Source organism: Erpetoichthys calabaricus, chromosome 4 (assembly GCF_900747795.2).
Source record: "Erpetoichthys calabaricus chromosome 4, fErpCal1.3, whole genome shotgun sequence".
NCBI classification, from domain to species: Eukaryota; Metazoa; Chordata; class Cladistia; order Polypteriformes; family Polypteridae; genus Erpetoichthys; species Erpetoichthys calabaricus.
This window is the reverse complement of record NC_041397.2, coordinates 119,710,740-119,727,604: the sequence shown is the minus strand read 5'-3', so window position 1 is coordinate 119,727,604 and position 16,865 is coordinate 119,710,740. Positions and strand designations below refer to the sequence as shown.

At 38.5% G+C, this 16,865-nt stretch overlaps 1 protein-coding gene across 1 annotated transcript in view; it reads left to right on the top strand.

Annotated features, from left to right (window-relative positions):
• LOC114651130 (cilia- and flagella-associated protein 47-like) overlaps positions 1–16,865 on the top strand; it is a 622,279-nt gene that overhangs the window by 590,183 nt on the left and 15,231 nt on the right. The window contains 1 exon segment of the mRNA XM_051927333.1: positions 10,455–10,623. Within this exon segment, the coding sequence (XP_051783293.1) occupies positions 10,455–10,623 (169 nt within the window).

Genomic DNA, 16,865 nt, shown 5'->3' with positions numbered 1-16,865 from the left:
TAAAAGGAATTGTAAAAAGCAAAATCTTGAATGTACAAATATGTAGCTTTTGTGGTTAATAAAGTTTTTTTTTTACATTTCATGTTAGGGCAGAGTGGTGGGTCTGAGGCTAGGGATCTGTGCCGGCAATCAGAAGGTTGCCGGTTCAAATCCCATAAATGCCAGATGTAACTCTACTCTGTTGGGCCCTTGAGCAAGGCCCTTAACCTGCAATTACACATTCTATAGTTTATGCCTACATTTGGTAACATTTATTTCTAAAATATGAAAAAGTTTCTGTTTTAACAATGTGTTTACACAGATTACTGTAGAAACGGAACACGCATGAAATGTGTGTGTTCCAAATAACGATCTATTATTTCCACTCTAAAACTCCACTTCACTCCCAGATAATCAATCAAGGCATGAGCTGGGAAACTTCGCGCACGTTCTAAGTCGGTGGGGGGATGGAATAGCCGGCTGCTGGCAGCTTGTCTTTTATTAGCACATTTAGAGGACAAAGGATGCTGGCGGAGAGATGTGAACGGATTTAAGAAGCGATTTAAGGTGGGCCGGATCTACGAGTTTTTCCGTAGGCTCTGGTAATTCTAGTGTTAGCCTGACTGAAGCACAGAAAAGAGGCCACTGTTGATGGCCACTGTTGACTGAGATGGCTGGTGTCACAGATAATTTGTTTTCCTTGGTCTGACATCTCTTGGTGTAGATGTGTTGGAAATTAGGGAGTGCAGTCCCAGTTATGTGTTCATGTGACTGCACTACTCTTTGCAGACCCTTCTGATCTGGAAGCATGCTGTTTCCAAACCGGGCTGTGATACTTCCTGTCACAATACTTTCAATGAGGGATGTATAGAAGTTATTTAGTATCTGGGAGTGCAGCCTGAAATCCCTGAGGCATCTGAGTTGTTAAACATATTGCTGTGCCTTCTTCACCAAGGTGTTGATATGCTTGGACTAAGTCAGTTCCTCCATGTTGTAGACATTGAGTTATCTAAAGCTGTCCACCTTCTCCACCTGTATGATGTTAATACTGAGGGGGTGGTAGTGTCTCTGCTGTTGTCAACAATCAACTCTGTCTTCCTGACATTCAGAAGTAGATTGCTGCCCTGACATCAGACTCTCCACTTCATCTAGATAAGACTGCTCATTGTTGTTAGATATCAGTCCTATCAGAGCTGTGTCATCAGCAGACATGAGAATGATGTTAGAGTCATGTGCAACCACGCAGTCATACAGTATGTGTAGAGGGATTATAGCAGTGGACTCAGAACACAGCCCCGTGGAGTGCCTGTGTTGAGCATGAGGGATGATGAAGTGCAGCCACCCATTCGAATGCTAGTCAGGTAGTTAAAAGTCCAGCTGCACAGCAAAGTGTTTAGACACAGGTCCTTGAGCTTGGTAATGAGCTTACAGGGGCTTACTGTGCTAAATGCAGAGCTATAGTCTATAAATAGCTTTCACACATAGTTCCCTCTCTTGTTGCCCAGGTGGGGCAATTCTGTATGAAGAATTAAGGTGATGGCATTCTCAATGGATCTATTGGAGTGATATGCAAACAGTAATGGAACCAGTTCTTTTAGCAGAGAAGAACATATGTAATTCTTGAGTAGCCTCTCGTAACACTTCATTGATATAAGTGTTAGTGTAGCAGAATGATAGCCATTTAGGCAGGTTGGATGCAATTTCTTAGGTACTGGGAGAATGGTGGATCTTTTAAAGCATGCTAGTATGACAGAATGGGTTATGGAGAGATTTAATATTACCATGAACACCCGGTGCAAGCTGATCAAAACAGATCTTGAAAGTACATCCTGGAATGCCATCCGAACCTGCTATTTCCTGGTATTCACTTTCCTGAAAGCTTTCCCAATGCTGTACTCCGACAAAGTGATCAGTTTCCTCACTGACAGTTACTCTCAGCACAGATGTATTGAACTGCAGGCTGGAGTTAATGGCTTTCACTTTAAAGAAAACAATAGAAAAGGTGTGGTCCTGTATGGGCCTAACTAACAGGATGAAATCTGGAAGCGTTTTATGGGGGTGGTCTGTCTGCTTTATTTGTTTATCTGCACTCTATTATCTTGCTGCCTTCAGACGTCCTTTAATGAAATATTACCCTCTAGTTACCAATTCCAATGTCACTTTATACTAAAAATGGTGGCCGTTTATGCTCCTCAACAGGCTTTGTTTGTAGGTAGCCTTCGTGTCAAGTCTAGGATCAGTCACTCTTCATAAAACGTTGGACTAGTATGTCACAGTGAGCTCTATAGTACCAGCTCTTGTGAGTCTTGAACTTGTCAGTGTGCTAGTACACATGGACTTCACACCTACTACCAATAATCAAGAGGATAAAAGTTTGTTTTTTGGTTTAAAACATCACCAGAAAGGCATGTTTTATAATCATTCACACCTGTAGACACACTGCTGTTGTGTTGCACAATGGTATGTATGAATCAGATTATTGTGTCAAAAGGAAACAACCATTCACAAGCACTGGTCTAAAATATGTTTTTAGAAATGCTACATACTTAAGAATAGTGTCAGTTTGGGAACATCTGATTAAAAATATTTGACTTGATTATTTTTTATTACCTTTGAGCATTTCACTATTAGGTTAGGATTAATTAATGGCAATCATATGCCAGCAAAAAAATTGAAAGCATTTTCCCTGAAAAACACAATTTTTGTTTTTAATTGTTCATGTTTTCTCATCATTGTATGAAAAAAATAGAAGTATAAGTAATGCATGTGTAATCGGTTGTAATATTTTCACAACAGGCTGCAGTATAATACATATTTCCCCAGTCATTGCAGGGTGCATCTGTTCAGTCCCCCAGTGCAGCGATATAAAGAATAAGAACCAACCCTGGAGAAGATGGTTGTCCAATGCAGCGAACATTTGTTCACACAGCCACACTAACTAAAATTAGACCTTTTTTTTTCTCTTGTGTAAACCTGTGTGAAACTTGTATAAAAAATGGAAAACTATTTGATCTTCACACTGCTAGTGCCCAGCCAGGAACTGGACTTTAAATAAGTTCATACCTGCCATGTGCTCTAATGTAAGAATTCCAAGGCGTGTTAATCAGACACAAGGGAATCAATGTCCTGTACATATTATGTGGTCAAACTAGACTCAAGGGACCCATCCCTTCATGGTTTGAGACCTATCAGTATAGCATGGGACCCTCAAAAACATCTTGCTTCCTGCTATTTTACTGGCCTGATAATCGTTTGTTGTGATAATGCTCTTTTATAATGCTACCTAAAAAATATACCCCATGGGTTCTATGAAGAAAGCATTAATACTTCCTGATTAAAATTAAGCAGGTATTTGTAATGGGAGTAAAGTTATGATCATATGTAGTAATAATGATAAAAGAATTTAGAATGATTTGATTCTAAAAAAGCTGGATAAAAATGATCAAGAGAGTGCCAAGCAGTCAGCAGGATGTCAGAAACATAAAGTTTAAAAGCTCAGCATGCAGTAGAAGAGAACAATACATCTGATCCATTCTCCTGGGGCAATCAGAGACTGAATGTGGATTAGTGAACTCACAATAATGAGGCACGTTATAAGAATTTGCTTCATAATGAGATATAACAGTAGTGGGAAAATCTGAAGAGGAACCGTAATGAAAAACAGATAGTAAATGTTCAGTAATGAAAAAAGATACTGAGTGTTCAGGGACACCCAGAGCTCTTATCATTTCAAAACATACCCCTGAGGCACTCGAGTGTGTCTTGCTTTCTTTTAGATCATAATACATTATATTGTTCTTTAAATATTATGAATTATTAAATTCTTTTCCCCCAAGTGTTATTTATGAGACATTAATATTTTGATTAGACATTGATTTTTTAATTGAACATAGATCAAGTTAATTGGCTAATTTTGACTACTGTACTTTAGTGAGGAAAATTATATTGGCATTTTAAAGCTGCAAGCTCACAGCTGAAAAAAATGATAAGAAAATAAACTTTTTTTAACGTATACAGGTAGTTCCCAGGTTACGGACATTCGACCTACGACATAGAAACGGGGCCGCAGCTGCGACACATGCACTTCAGTAACTGCCGCTCCGTCATCTTCGGCCTTCAGACGCTGCAAGCGGTGGCTGGATGGAGGCTGGAGGGGGGCGATTTCACTGCTCGCGCAGTCTAGTGGCTCCTGGTGGCAAGCGGTTTCACTGCCCGCCCACCACACACGGCTGCCCCGTTTGTTCTAGGTGCGCTGCTGGTAATGCTGCAAGTGGTGATCCGGTTGTGGCTGAATGGGGTGGCGGGGGGTAGCATTGCAGTGTGCCTCAGATGGCTGCGTGTTGAATGGGGGCGGTGGTGTTGCGTACGCTGCAGGCAGCATACTGTAGTGGAGGTGACTGTGAGGTGGGCTGGTGATGAACCGCCCCTCGCTGCCCCCATTCATTCTCAATAGCAAGCCTGCTTGTACTGTTACACACATAGAAAGAAGTTGTCTCTTGTCAGTACAGGGTGGTCCAGATCTAATTATGCAGATCCAGATCGTCTGGATGACTTTAATTTATGCAGGGACGATTCCAGTTCGGCGCGAAGACGATTCTTAATGTCGTCAGTTTGCGCACTTCTTGATGGTCTGGGATTTTTCAGGTGATTTTCTATGTAATAAACTGAATAAGTTATAATACAAATTGCATAATTAGATCTGGACCACCGTATACATCAGATGTGTTGACGACTGATGCCTTCCTGCTGTGATAACGTGTACAGTGCTGTACAGAAGAGCTCATCTTAACCTTTTGTCTTCACCCTTCAACAGTATCTCTGAAACACAAATCTGATGCAAGTGCTGGAGATATAGTAAAGAAGAGAAAAACCATCACCATGGAAAATAAAGTAGAAATAATAAAAAGGTCAGAAAGAGGTGAAACTCCATCATTCATTGGCAGAGCACTTGGTTACAGTCGGTCAACAATAGCATTTGTTAAAATAATGTACCTGTTCCGACTTACATACAAATTCAACTTAAGTACAAACCTACAGTCCCTATCTCATATGTAACCCGGGGACTGCCTGTATTTTACTTTTAGGTAAAAAGTCATAGGTTTTTCTCTGTTAAATGTAAACTGGATAATGTTCTGGAAGTAAGGGACATTTTATGATTGAATTTCTTGATTTAGTCACCTAACTTTAAGTCACAATGTAATGAGAATAACATTAACTTTCCCAAACTAGCTTAATCCAATGCAGGCTAACGGAAAACTATCATAGTAGCATCAGGCCCAGACAGAAATCACTCATAGATTAAGGACACACAATGCAGAACCTTGTCATGAAAACACTCATGCGTCCATTTTAGAATTATAATCTAATCTAAAGATCATGTCCTTGTGGATATGAGTGAAAAACTGGAGTTCATGGAGAATCTCATAGCAGATACAGGGAGAGAATGTGCAAACTTCACACAGGGAACAATGAGACACACAATTCAAACTCAGAACATGGCAAACACTACACCACCATACTGTTTATGTGGTGTTCTGTTGTTAGTCATTTAGGGTGATTCCAAAGAACTTTTGAAAAATGTGTAAAGCATACTTTGTATATTATTAGTATTATATAACATTTTTCAGCCATAATGCTGTACTAGATTTGAAGTCTCAAATACCATATTGAACAACCAAACTTGTTTTTGTTTATCTCACAACACATATACAAATTAACGTAATAGTAATAGTTTTCCACACATATACAAATAAATGCTTATATCTATCTATTCAAGTTTTTTTTATTATTCCAAGCTGTTTCAGAGACAAGCAATATGGGGTTGTGTTAGAGATATCTGAAGTACCTGGAGAAAATCAGAATGGACACGGGCTAAAATGGAAAAATTGTACACCAACTGTGACCAGGCCAGGACTCTGTGGCAGTGAAGCAGCAGCACCAACTGCTTTACCTCCATGCTATCTTATGAATGCTTAGAGCAAAGACTGATGATGATTACAGTGATCCCTCGCTATATCGCGCTTCGACTTTTGCGGCTTCACTCCATCGCGGATTTTAAATGTAAGCATATCTAAATATATATATCACAGATTTTTTGCTGGTTCACAGATTTCTGCGGACAATGGGTCTTTTAATTTATGGTACATACTTCCTCAGTTGGTTTACTCAGTTGATTTCATACAGGGGACGCTATTGGCAGATGGCTGGGAAGCTACCCAACCATAGCAAGTATTACGTATTAAATAAAACTCCTCAATGATATACGATATGCTTCCCATGCGGTGCTTCGTATACTTGAAAGCCCGAACAGCACGTATTGATTTTTGATTGTTTGTTTTTCTCTCTCTCTCTCACTCTCTCCGACATTCTCTGCTCCTGACGGAGGGGGTGTGAGCAGAGGGGCTGTTCACACACTGGCCTAGAGGATACGGACGCTCCTCTAAAAAATGCTGAAAGATTACCTTCACATTGCTCCCTTCCTTGCAGCTGCTTTGTCCGGCGGTGCTTCGCATACTTAAAAGCCCAAAGAGCTCTATTTATTTTTGATTGTTTGCTTTTTTCTTTCTCTCTCTCTCTCTCTCTCTGACATTCTCTGCTCCTGATGCGTACTCCTTTGAAGAGTAAGATATGTTTGCATTCTTTCAATTGTGAGACGGAACTGTCATCTCTGTCTTGTCTTGGAGCACAGTTTAAACTGTTGACTAAAGGGTGTTATTTCATGTCTACAGGGCTCTAATAATGTAAAGAAACATATTTAGAAGGCTGTAAACAGGATTTCTATGCTCTAACTGCGAAAATATTCGATTTATAAATAAAGAATCCTACTTCGCGGAAATTCATTTATCGCGAGGGTTTACTGTATTTATTTACTTAAACATTTTTATCCTTGATGTATGTCAAAAGAAACTAAATGTTAAGTATATATACTCTTGGAGCTGCAATAGGTTAGTAATAGGATCATCAGAAAAAGGGATATTTTTGAAGCATTACCTTTTTGTTAGTCATCAGTCAGTCTTAAGATGCACAAAGCCAGAACCATGTCTGTCCTATGACACTTGTAGCAGTAGGGGGCGCTAGAGCTCCCTTGAACCCTCAGGTACAATGCCAGCCACAAGGTAAAAGTATAATTATTATTTATTAAATAATAATAGTGTGTACCAAGCACTCTACACTCCACAGTACACATATAAATACTAATAATCAATTCTTCAATACAACAACTAATCACAATACCAATCCTCCACTCCCAGACACTTCGCCACCCTTCCTCCCAGCTCAGGTCAGTGTCTGGGCTTTCCCAGAGTCCTTTTATACCCCCTGACCCTGAGGTGTTCCTGCCCAATAGTCCACAAATCCTTATTACTTCCGGGTCAGGGTAAAAGTCCTTTTCTTCAACCTGGAAGTACGTAATTTCTCCTGTTCATGTGACCAGGATGTACTTCCAGGTTATAGGGCACATAACAGTCCGACAGCCTCCCTACAGCGACTCCTGGTGGCCCCCATGGTATCCAGCAGGGCTGTGCATACAAACTACAAAGTCCATGAGGCCCTGCTGGAATTCGGGGAACTTCCATGCTGTCGGGAGAGCTCCACCTGGCGGCCTGGGGGTGAGGGCCGGAAACTTTAGCCGGCCATCCATCACACACTTAACATGTGTTATTTGAACTGATTGAATTTAGCTTCTTCCAGGAGAAAATAAAAACATACAGAAAACATGCAACTGAGAAAATAACAACATAGAGTAAGCATTATACACAATGCAGCCCATCTCAGAACAAGTGTGGGCATCCTAAGCAACATGGCGTTGTGATTCTAACTTCTGTTTTCTCCTATGTAATACAATTTGTACTGTAGTGAGCTGGTATTTAACAATAAATTGAGGCTTGCCCTGGTTGTTCTAGAATAGGAGGTTAAGATCTAATACTGTTTTACACTTATGAATCATGTATGGGTTGGGAAGCCAGATTATTCTTGTAAAATGTACCATATGTAATTGCACTGCTGTTTATTTACAGTGTAATATATATGTTGTTTTATGTACTAGTCACAGAAAACAAAAGCTCTATTTTATTTTCTGTGACGTGTTCATAGAAAGAAACAGCAAGCCTATCTAGATAAATATCAGTCATTTGATTTATGTGACAGCAAGGCTGAAGAATTATCTGAGTTATGTTATACATCATTACTTAGCACCCCTGTAGTTTGAGATGGCTGGTCTGATAAAACCCAGTGACATGTATTTTTAATATCTGTGCAAAATGAATTTGCTTCATATATATTTAAGGGAATCTAATTTTACAAAATGAACTATGTTTAAAGAATGCAGAATGTATGGTATTTGACTTCCAACATATGTAGTGAAATTTATATTACATTTCAGAGTTGGGTAAATATTATAAAACAAAATAAATTATTTATTTTCATATCTTAGATTCAAATAATTGTTATTCTGTGCTGCATACCATTTGATTTTGCACAAAGCACCATTCTTAAAGGCAAGAATAGAAAAATGCAAAAGAAAGCAACATTTAAAAAGCCATATAACCTCATCAAAAATGTTTGATGAGATATAGTTTATTTTTATACAATCGTCATATGTATGTTGCTTTAAAATTATCTTAACCTGATTGTCTCTAGCATTTTTGTTGAAAATGTGATTGGTCCAGGCGTATATTTACATTCATTTATATAGCAAAAGACTAAATGAGTATAAAGACAAAAATTAGAGATTCAACTCATGGATCTACAACAGTGTTATGAATCATGCATCCACTACTCTGGCTTTTTGCCCCAAACAGTTTTTTAATTGGATTCACCTTAATTCAATTCCAAGGAGTCACAACTTACAACATTGCAATTTTATATCACCAATGCCCAGTTTGCTCCCATGAGATGCATTATCAGGCCTTTACTGCTGCCGCCTTCAGTTGCTGCTCGTTTGTAGACATCAGGTGATTGACTTGGCCATCGAAGAATATTCCATTTCTTTACCTTGAGGAACTCTTGGCTTGCATTCACAGTATGTTTTGGGTCATTATCGATTCACACTGTAAAATGCCTTCCAATCGGTTTTGCAGCATTTGGCTGAATCTGAGAAGAAAGTACTGCTCTATACACTTCAGAATTCACCATGATACTTTTGCCAGCAATCACATCATCAATAAATACCGGTGATTATTTTCCATTGGCAGCCATACATGCCCAAGCCATAACACTGCCTTGTTTGACAGACAATGTGGTATGTTTCGGATCATCAGCTGTCCCTTTCTTTCTCCATACTTTTCTCTTCCCGTCTTTCTGGTACAAGTTGGTCTTGGTTCCATCTGTCCACAGTACCTTATTCCAGAACTAGGCAGGCTTTTAAAGTTGTTTTCTGGCAAAGTTTAATCTGGCCTTCCTGTTCTTCAGTGTTTCCAGTGGTTTGCACCTAGATGTAAACCCTCTGTAATTACATTAATGAAGGTGTCTCTTGATTATAGAGTTTGACAGTGGCCTCCTGAAGAGTGCTCTTCACCTGGCTAGATGTTGTGAATGGGTTTTTTCTTTACCAAGGAAAGAATTCTGGGATCATCCACTATAGTTGTCTTCCGTGGTCTCCCAGGCCTTTTGGGGTTGCTGAGATCACCAGTGCATTCCTTCTTTCTAAGAACGTACCAAATTGTTGATTTGGGTACTCCTAATGTTTATTTTGTTTTTGCAGTCTAATGATGTCCTACTTCACTTGTATTGACGCCTCTTTGAACCTCATATTGAGTTCCAGTGAACAGATACCAAATGCAAATTCAGTGCTTTGAATTAACTCCAGACCTTTTATCTGCTTAATTTGTCATGGAACTATGAGGGAACTGGCTAGACCTGACCATGAAACTGCTTGTCAGTCACATGTCCAATTACTTTTGAGCATCTGAAAATGAAGGGGACTTTGTGAAAAATGGCTATAATTTCTGTAAGCTTAATGTAATACTTTTGTTAAACCCCTAAATTAAAGCTGAAAGCCTATACTTCCATCATATCTTGATTGCTTAATTTCAAGTCCATTGTGGTGGTGTACGGAGAGAAAATTACAAAAATTGCATCTATGTCCATATACTTATGGACCTAACTGTGTTTCATGGAGTAAATAAAATTATCAAGTGAAATTAATCTTCAAATCATTGTGGAAATATATTCTATATACAGAACTGAGGTTGTTAACCATTTTAAGTCTTAAGGAACACTTGTATTAGATTAAGAACCAAATGCACATTTTTCCTGTATGTCCTATAACTTCCTTCACTCAGTTCAATGAATAAAAGGTACATTGAAACGGCTTAAACTAAAGAAATCCAAATACTTCAGATATTAAGAATACTCAAGTTCAGCTATTATATGTTACCTTCTTTTAAAAACTAATACTGAAAATATGCTGTTCATTATATGTATATTTCAAAGAAGATTGCATATTATAAAACGTCCTTTTGTCTTTGTCTTTGCAGAAATCCAGAGCCTTTCACTGCATATTTCATGCCCGCCAGTGGACAAGAGTTTGAAGTATCACCTCAATCAGGAGAGCTGCTTCCTATTGACACGGCTGGGACCCTCATTACAGTTAGCTTTACTCCAAGCATGTACAGCAAAAAGCACAGAGCAACACTGGTAATACAGGTGAGCAAATTAAAGAAAATAGATTAGATATGTTCCTTTGGGTAACTTAAATTAGGTTTCTTGCAATCATCGGCTCTTTAACTCCTTAGGGGTTTCAAACAAAGGCCATAGGAGCACAAGCAATTACTCTGAAGTGATTCTTTTGGGGAGAAAAAGAGATTCTAAAAGAAAAAGAAGCACAAATATATAAAAAGACTTTTCCAGGAAGAATTCTTGGCACAGGCATATGTCATGACTTTATCCATTTACTCCTGGGTAAAAGCTTCAAGCTGCTTTGTAAATATAGTCATATGTAAAATTAAGTCACAGCACACTTGAAATTACCTGGATTTGCTTATATTATTTGGTCTTCCTGTTGACTTTCTGTATATAATCCATCACATCATACTTTTGAGCTTGTGTTTCTATATATATATATATATATATATATATATATATATATATATATATATATATATATATATATATACATATATATTCATATATATATATATATATATATATATATATATATATACTAGGGTGCCCTTTGCTCGCCAAGCCCCGTGTTTGGTTTTCCGGATACACACTTTTAAGATTTTTTTTTTTCTTTGAATTGTTGCTATTTCATTAGTTTCACTTTTATTTAAGAACTTATGTAAAAACAATATTTGGAATCTTTTGAGTCCCAATATGCTGAATCTTTTTAATGAGGTCAGTGAGACATGTGTTTAATGACTTTGTACCATAATTCAGAATAGGTTTCTCTCTTTGGAATTTCAGCACAGACAAAGCGATCGACATCATCAGCAGTTAATCATTTTTTTTGCAAAGTAACCAATAAATGCATGTGAGGTAAAACATGTTTTTGAAACTTCAAAGCCTTACAATATTTACATACTTCTGACATATCACCTGTGTCTATATATTGGATCTCTATTCGCCTTTTAGTTATTTCTCCGAGTAATAATTTCTCTTTGTTTGCGCTAAAGCGATGTTTACTTTCTTTTTTTGACACTGTCATTTTTTTCTGCTTTCATATTCTGTATCTTGCTCTGCATGTGTTTCGCGCCTACGTTTTTTTTGAGGCTTTTGAATTCAGTTTTCATTATCTCTAACCTGCTCTGCATTTGTTTGGCCCTCTTTTTTAACCTCTTTGTGATGTTTTACTTTGTTTTCTACTCTGTTTTTTATTTCTGACCTCGCTTTGTCCTACTTTTTTTTCAATGACACCTGGTCCGTGGTGATTATTTTCCCTTTTTCGAGTAATAATTTCCATTTGTTTGCACTACTGCGATCTTTACTTTCTTATTTTTATACTTTCTAATTTTCCTACTTTCATATTCTTTAACTTTCTCCACATTTGTATCGCGCATACTTTTTTTTTTTTGAGCCTTTCGAATTCCACTGCTTTCATAATTTCTAATCTGCTCAGCATGTGTATAGCGCCAACGTTTGTGAATGTGTTTGTGAAGCTGCGAAGGCGAATTGACTTTGTTTTCCACTCTTTGCCTTTTATTTCTGACCTCGATTTGTCCTGCTATTTTTTCAATTACACCTGGTTCTGATGATTAATTACCTTCTGTTTGCGCTAATGCGATCTTTACTATCTTTTTTTTTCATAATGTAGCGACTGACGTAATAAAGTGTCGCAAAAGTTCTACTTGAACAATCGCCGACTTCGTAACCCCAAACACAACTTTCTAGCACCATCTCTGACCCCTCCTCCCCGGGTCTTGCCCCCCCTTACCGCATCAATCATTACCCCGCTATCAGTCATCCAAGCTGTACTCTGCCCTCCCTCAATCGGACCTAGACGCTACAATACTTTCTCTGCATGTGTATGACGCCATCGTTTGTTTGAGCCTTTCGAATTCCACTGCTTTCTGCTCTCTTATCTGCCTTTTTTTCTCTCCAATGCTTTTGGGTCTCTTTTCTCCGAGCTGCTTTTTCTTCTTTGCTTTTAGTCGTTGACGTTTCATCTAGAACGTATTGTCCTTAAACGCTTTATATGTGCTGAGAGGACAGGATCTGTGTGTGCTACGTGTATTTAAATGACTGAGTGTTTTGCTGGCCGTGCTCTTATTTGATAAGAAGGGCGTGTCTTGCAAGAATCTCATGTTCCACGACCCCGCAAGATGGCCCAGGGACAATCTCTTGGCACCGAGTCTCATGTTTACGGTCCCCACGACCGTGTTCTGTGGCCAGTCTTTTTTGTTTTTTGTAAGGAGAACCTTTTCAGACTTAGGTGATGTTAAAAGTGGCATCCCTTGAAGATAAGTTCTTAGTCTGCTGCTCTGTGTAATGTGGAAGAAAATTTAAATACATACAGGCACCCCCCCCACACACGGGAATGCCCCGATTTAAGCAATAAAACACAGGCAGGAGAAAGAGTCAATCGTTATTCTTTATCTAAATCTTCGAAGAGGTAACAAGTGTATTACATGTTAGCCACATGCTAGTCACATTGCTACAAAGGAAAAAATGTCCTCAGCGCTATATTTATACAATTCATTGATTAGGTCACTATTCTTTAAAAGGAATTCATTACAAATTCAGAAAACTTTTAACATGATTGGTTACACCTAGTTGCTAACAGGATATGGCAGATTTTGATACCTTAGATGACCACAATTTGATTGATAGTCCTGTTTGTTTAGGCTGTACGTGACTTTTTGAATGTATGTTTTTCATTTTTGTGTTGAGGAGTTGTGTGAATTTCAAGAAGAGAAAAGAACAATGGCCTATATATATTATGATCCAGCTTGGTACAAAACAGAAAACACATTTTATCATAGTGAATAAAAATAACAGCGTCAGCTTTGAAGCATAAGCTCAGAAGGATATGAGACTCAGATACATACCAGGTACACACTGGAGCAGGGTTCAAATTTAACTCTTACAGTAATCTTATATATAAACGTCTACGCATGAAAGTGTGTATGTCTGTCTCTCCGGCCTGGAAGTGTGAGGCTACAGCATGAAGCTCAAAGAAAGCGACTCTGTTGCCAAAGTGAAACCGTCGATAAAGACAGAAACTCGCTTAACCACTAATACACAAGTGAGGCGAGCACATCGGCAACACAAAACTACCAAGGAGAGAAAAACTCACTTAGACACTGATAGACAACTGAGGTGAGCACGTCGGCTAAATGAAATGAAAGAGAGCCTCGCTTACCCGCTAATGCACAACCATTAAGGGCAGATAACAGTGAATCAGCTGAGTATTTTCAAAGAGACCAAGTCAGCATACAGGTTTGGGAAGATTTGTGATCAATTAAATTTAATATAAGTAAATGTAATATATTGCATGTAGGAAGTAAACATAATTTGAATACACAATTGGAGATTTGAAACTTGAAGTTACACTTAATTAGAAGGACCTAGGAATAGTAGGGTTATCTTCAATTTCTTCATTCAAGCAGTGTACTGAAGTGACAAAAAAGCTGAAGAGAAGTCAGTGAAGGTTATGCTTAAGTTTTGTAAGGTACTGTTGAGGCCTCACCTGGAGTACTGTGTACAATTTTGGTCTCTATATTAGAAAATGACATAGCAGGGCTAGTGAAAGTCCAAAGAAGAGAGACTAAACTGATTCTACAACTAAGACATATGAGCTAAGAGGAATGACTAAAGAAGTGGAACCTTTAAGCAAATGCAGAGTCACACTGTCTGTATAAGCAAGGAAGAACCAATGCTGATAAAACAGCTAAGTGCATATTTAATAAGCAATTTCAACATTGTGCATAGGTTAATTAAATTACATGTTTGTGCCTTTGGTGTCAGCATAATTTTTTCCTCACGATTATTTTTGTGACGTTTGTCCTGCTGAGCAAAGACTTGCCCTATAGGACTGGCTGGAAAGAAAAAAACAGCACTAGGTTTGTGACCGTTAGGTAGCTAACTTCCAGTTATTGAGGTAGTGGTGGTAGTAAGACCTTTCCTTTCAATGTACTTAAGCATCCCTGAAAACACATATGGCAGGGACAATAATGCAAAAAAACAGAAACAAGCCTAGAATAAAGCTTATAATGTTCTCCTAAGCACTAATGGGTGTGTGACTTTAAAAATGTTAGTGCTGAGTACTAGTAAACTGTCCACCAGACAGTACAAGTTATTGTATTAATGACTCAAAACTCAGGATATGAACTGGGGCAAAAGCTCAATTTGCTACAGGAAGAGTGGCCAGGATTGTGTGTGCATGAGAGAAATAGATACAGAAGGTGAGAAAGGAAGGTATACTGTTGCAGAGCAATACTATAGTTAGGCATCACTATTTAGAGCACAGGATTTGATATTTTGATTGTTTAAATTTGCCTTTTTCATTCTTTTGTCATGTGTCATTTTGTAATAAATGCAACAGTTTCTTATACTTTGACCCGTCTGCCATCATTCAGGGTTTGTAGAGCTAAAACACAAATATCTCTACCTGTTTCAGTCACATTTTCTGTCTTTCCATATAGTGATATGATACAACAACAACATTTATTTATATAGCACATTTTCATGCAAAAAAGTAGCTCAAAGTGCTTTACACAATGAAGAAAAGGAACTAAAAATAAAAGACAAAATCCATCCATCCATTTTCCAACCCGCTGAATCCAAACACAGGGTCATGGGGGTCTGCTGGAGCCAATCCCAGCCAACACATTGCACAAGGCAGGAAACAATCCCGGCAGGGCGCCAACCCACCCGCAGGACACACACAAACACACCCCACACACCAAGCACACACTAGGGCCAATTTAGAATCGCCAATCCACCTAACCTGCATGTCTTTGGACTGTGGGAGGAAACAGGAGCGCCCGGAGGAAACCCACACAGACACGGGGAGAACATGCAAACTCCACGCAGGGAGGACCCGGGAAGCGAACCCAGGTCCCCAGGTCTCCCAACTGCGAGACAGCAGCGCTACCCACTGCGCCACCATGCCGCCCTAAAAGACAAAATAAGAAATTAAAATAAGACAACATTAGTTAACATAGAAAAAGAGTAAGGTCCGATGGCCAGGGGGGACAGAAAAAACAAAAAAAAAACTCCAGACGGCTGGAGAAAAAAAATAAAATCTGCAGGGGTTCCAGGCCACGAGACCGCCCAGTCCCCTCTGGGCATTCTACCTAACATAAATGATCAGTCCTCTTTGTATTTAGTGTTCTCACGGAAGGACTTGATGATGATGGTCAACATGACTGCAAGATATATACATTAATCATTAAGCTTCATTATGTTTCAGGTACTGACCTCTTGAATAGATAAGTAGTTTTCCCATTCTGTTTTTTATCAGTGTCAATTCTGTCTTTCCACAGTTATTTTTTATATTTGTCTAATACATGAGTTGAAATTCGTAGAACACTGCAACGGCAAACATTTAAAGTGCACAGACTGGAGGAAATTGGGGCAGCAAGTTTTTAGGCAGAAACCCTTTGGACAGAGCCTTTTCAGTATCAGATTTCACATTTTAAAGAGTTAATCACATCTGGCCCCATGTGACTACAGTGTTGGTAACTGTGATTTGTGTTTGAAACTACACTATTTCATGAGTAATCCATGCCGCTGCTTAATGTGTGTCTTTGGCAACTGGCAGCAATGCATCTAAAGTCACACATTAATTTTGATTGCAAAGTGGTATTTGAGAAAACTCTCCCAATACACCACCTTGTCCTAGCATGCAAAAGCAAGCAATTTTTTTAGGGAAGACAGGATGGATGTATAACAATTGGCTATTTCGGCAGTAGTAGTCTTATTATCTGTTCCATGGGACACTGCATTGTTGGGTTTAGACTGAGGAAATATTTAACTTGTCCAATGGCTGTGTGTGAAATTGTACCCGTGACTGGCTATAACCTACTGTATCGAGGGTTGGTTCCTGCCTTATGCCAGATGTCACCTGGATAAAGTCCTGCTTCCCAAAACTCTGTAATTAGAAGAACTGGTTGCAGGAAATGAACAGATCAATGCATACAGAGTTGTGGTTTCCAGTTTTGTGGAGTCAGAGGAACTTAATTTTCTTTTCATTATATAAAATTGCTTCCTCCAGAATATTTTTATATCATCTGACCTATTGAACATTGAACTGTTAACATTTAAAATACATTATTAAAAATTATTTTATAGAGAACAAGTATATTTTGACAAAATTAAGGAAAACTCCTGTTTACCCCTTCTTAATGTTATTATTTCTATTACGTTTTTAACGTTAAATTATAAATGGCAATCCAGCAAGTGGAAAAGAAGGAAGGAATAGATTAAATGTCAATGAATATTAA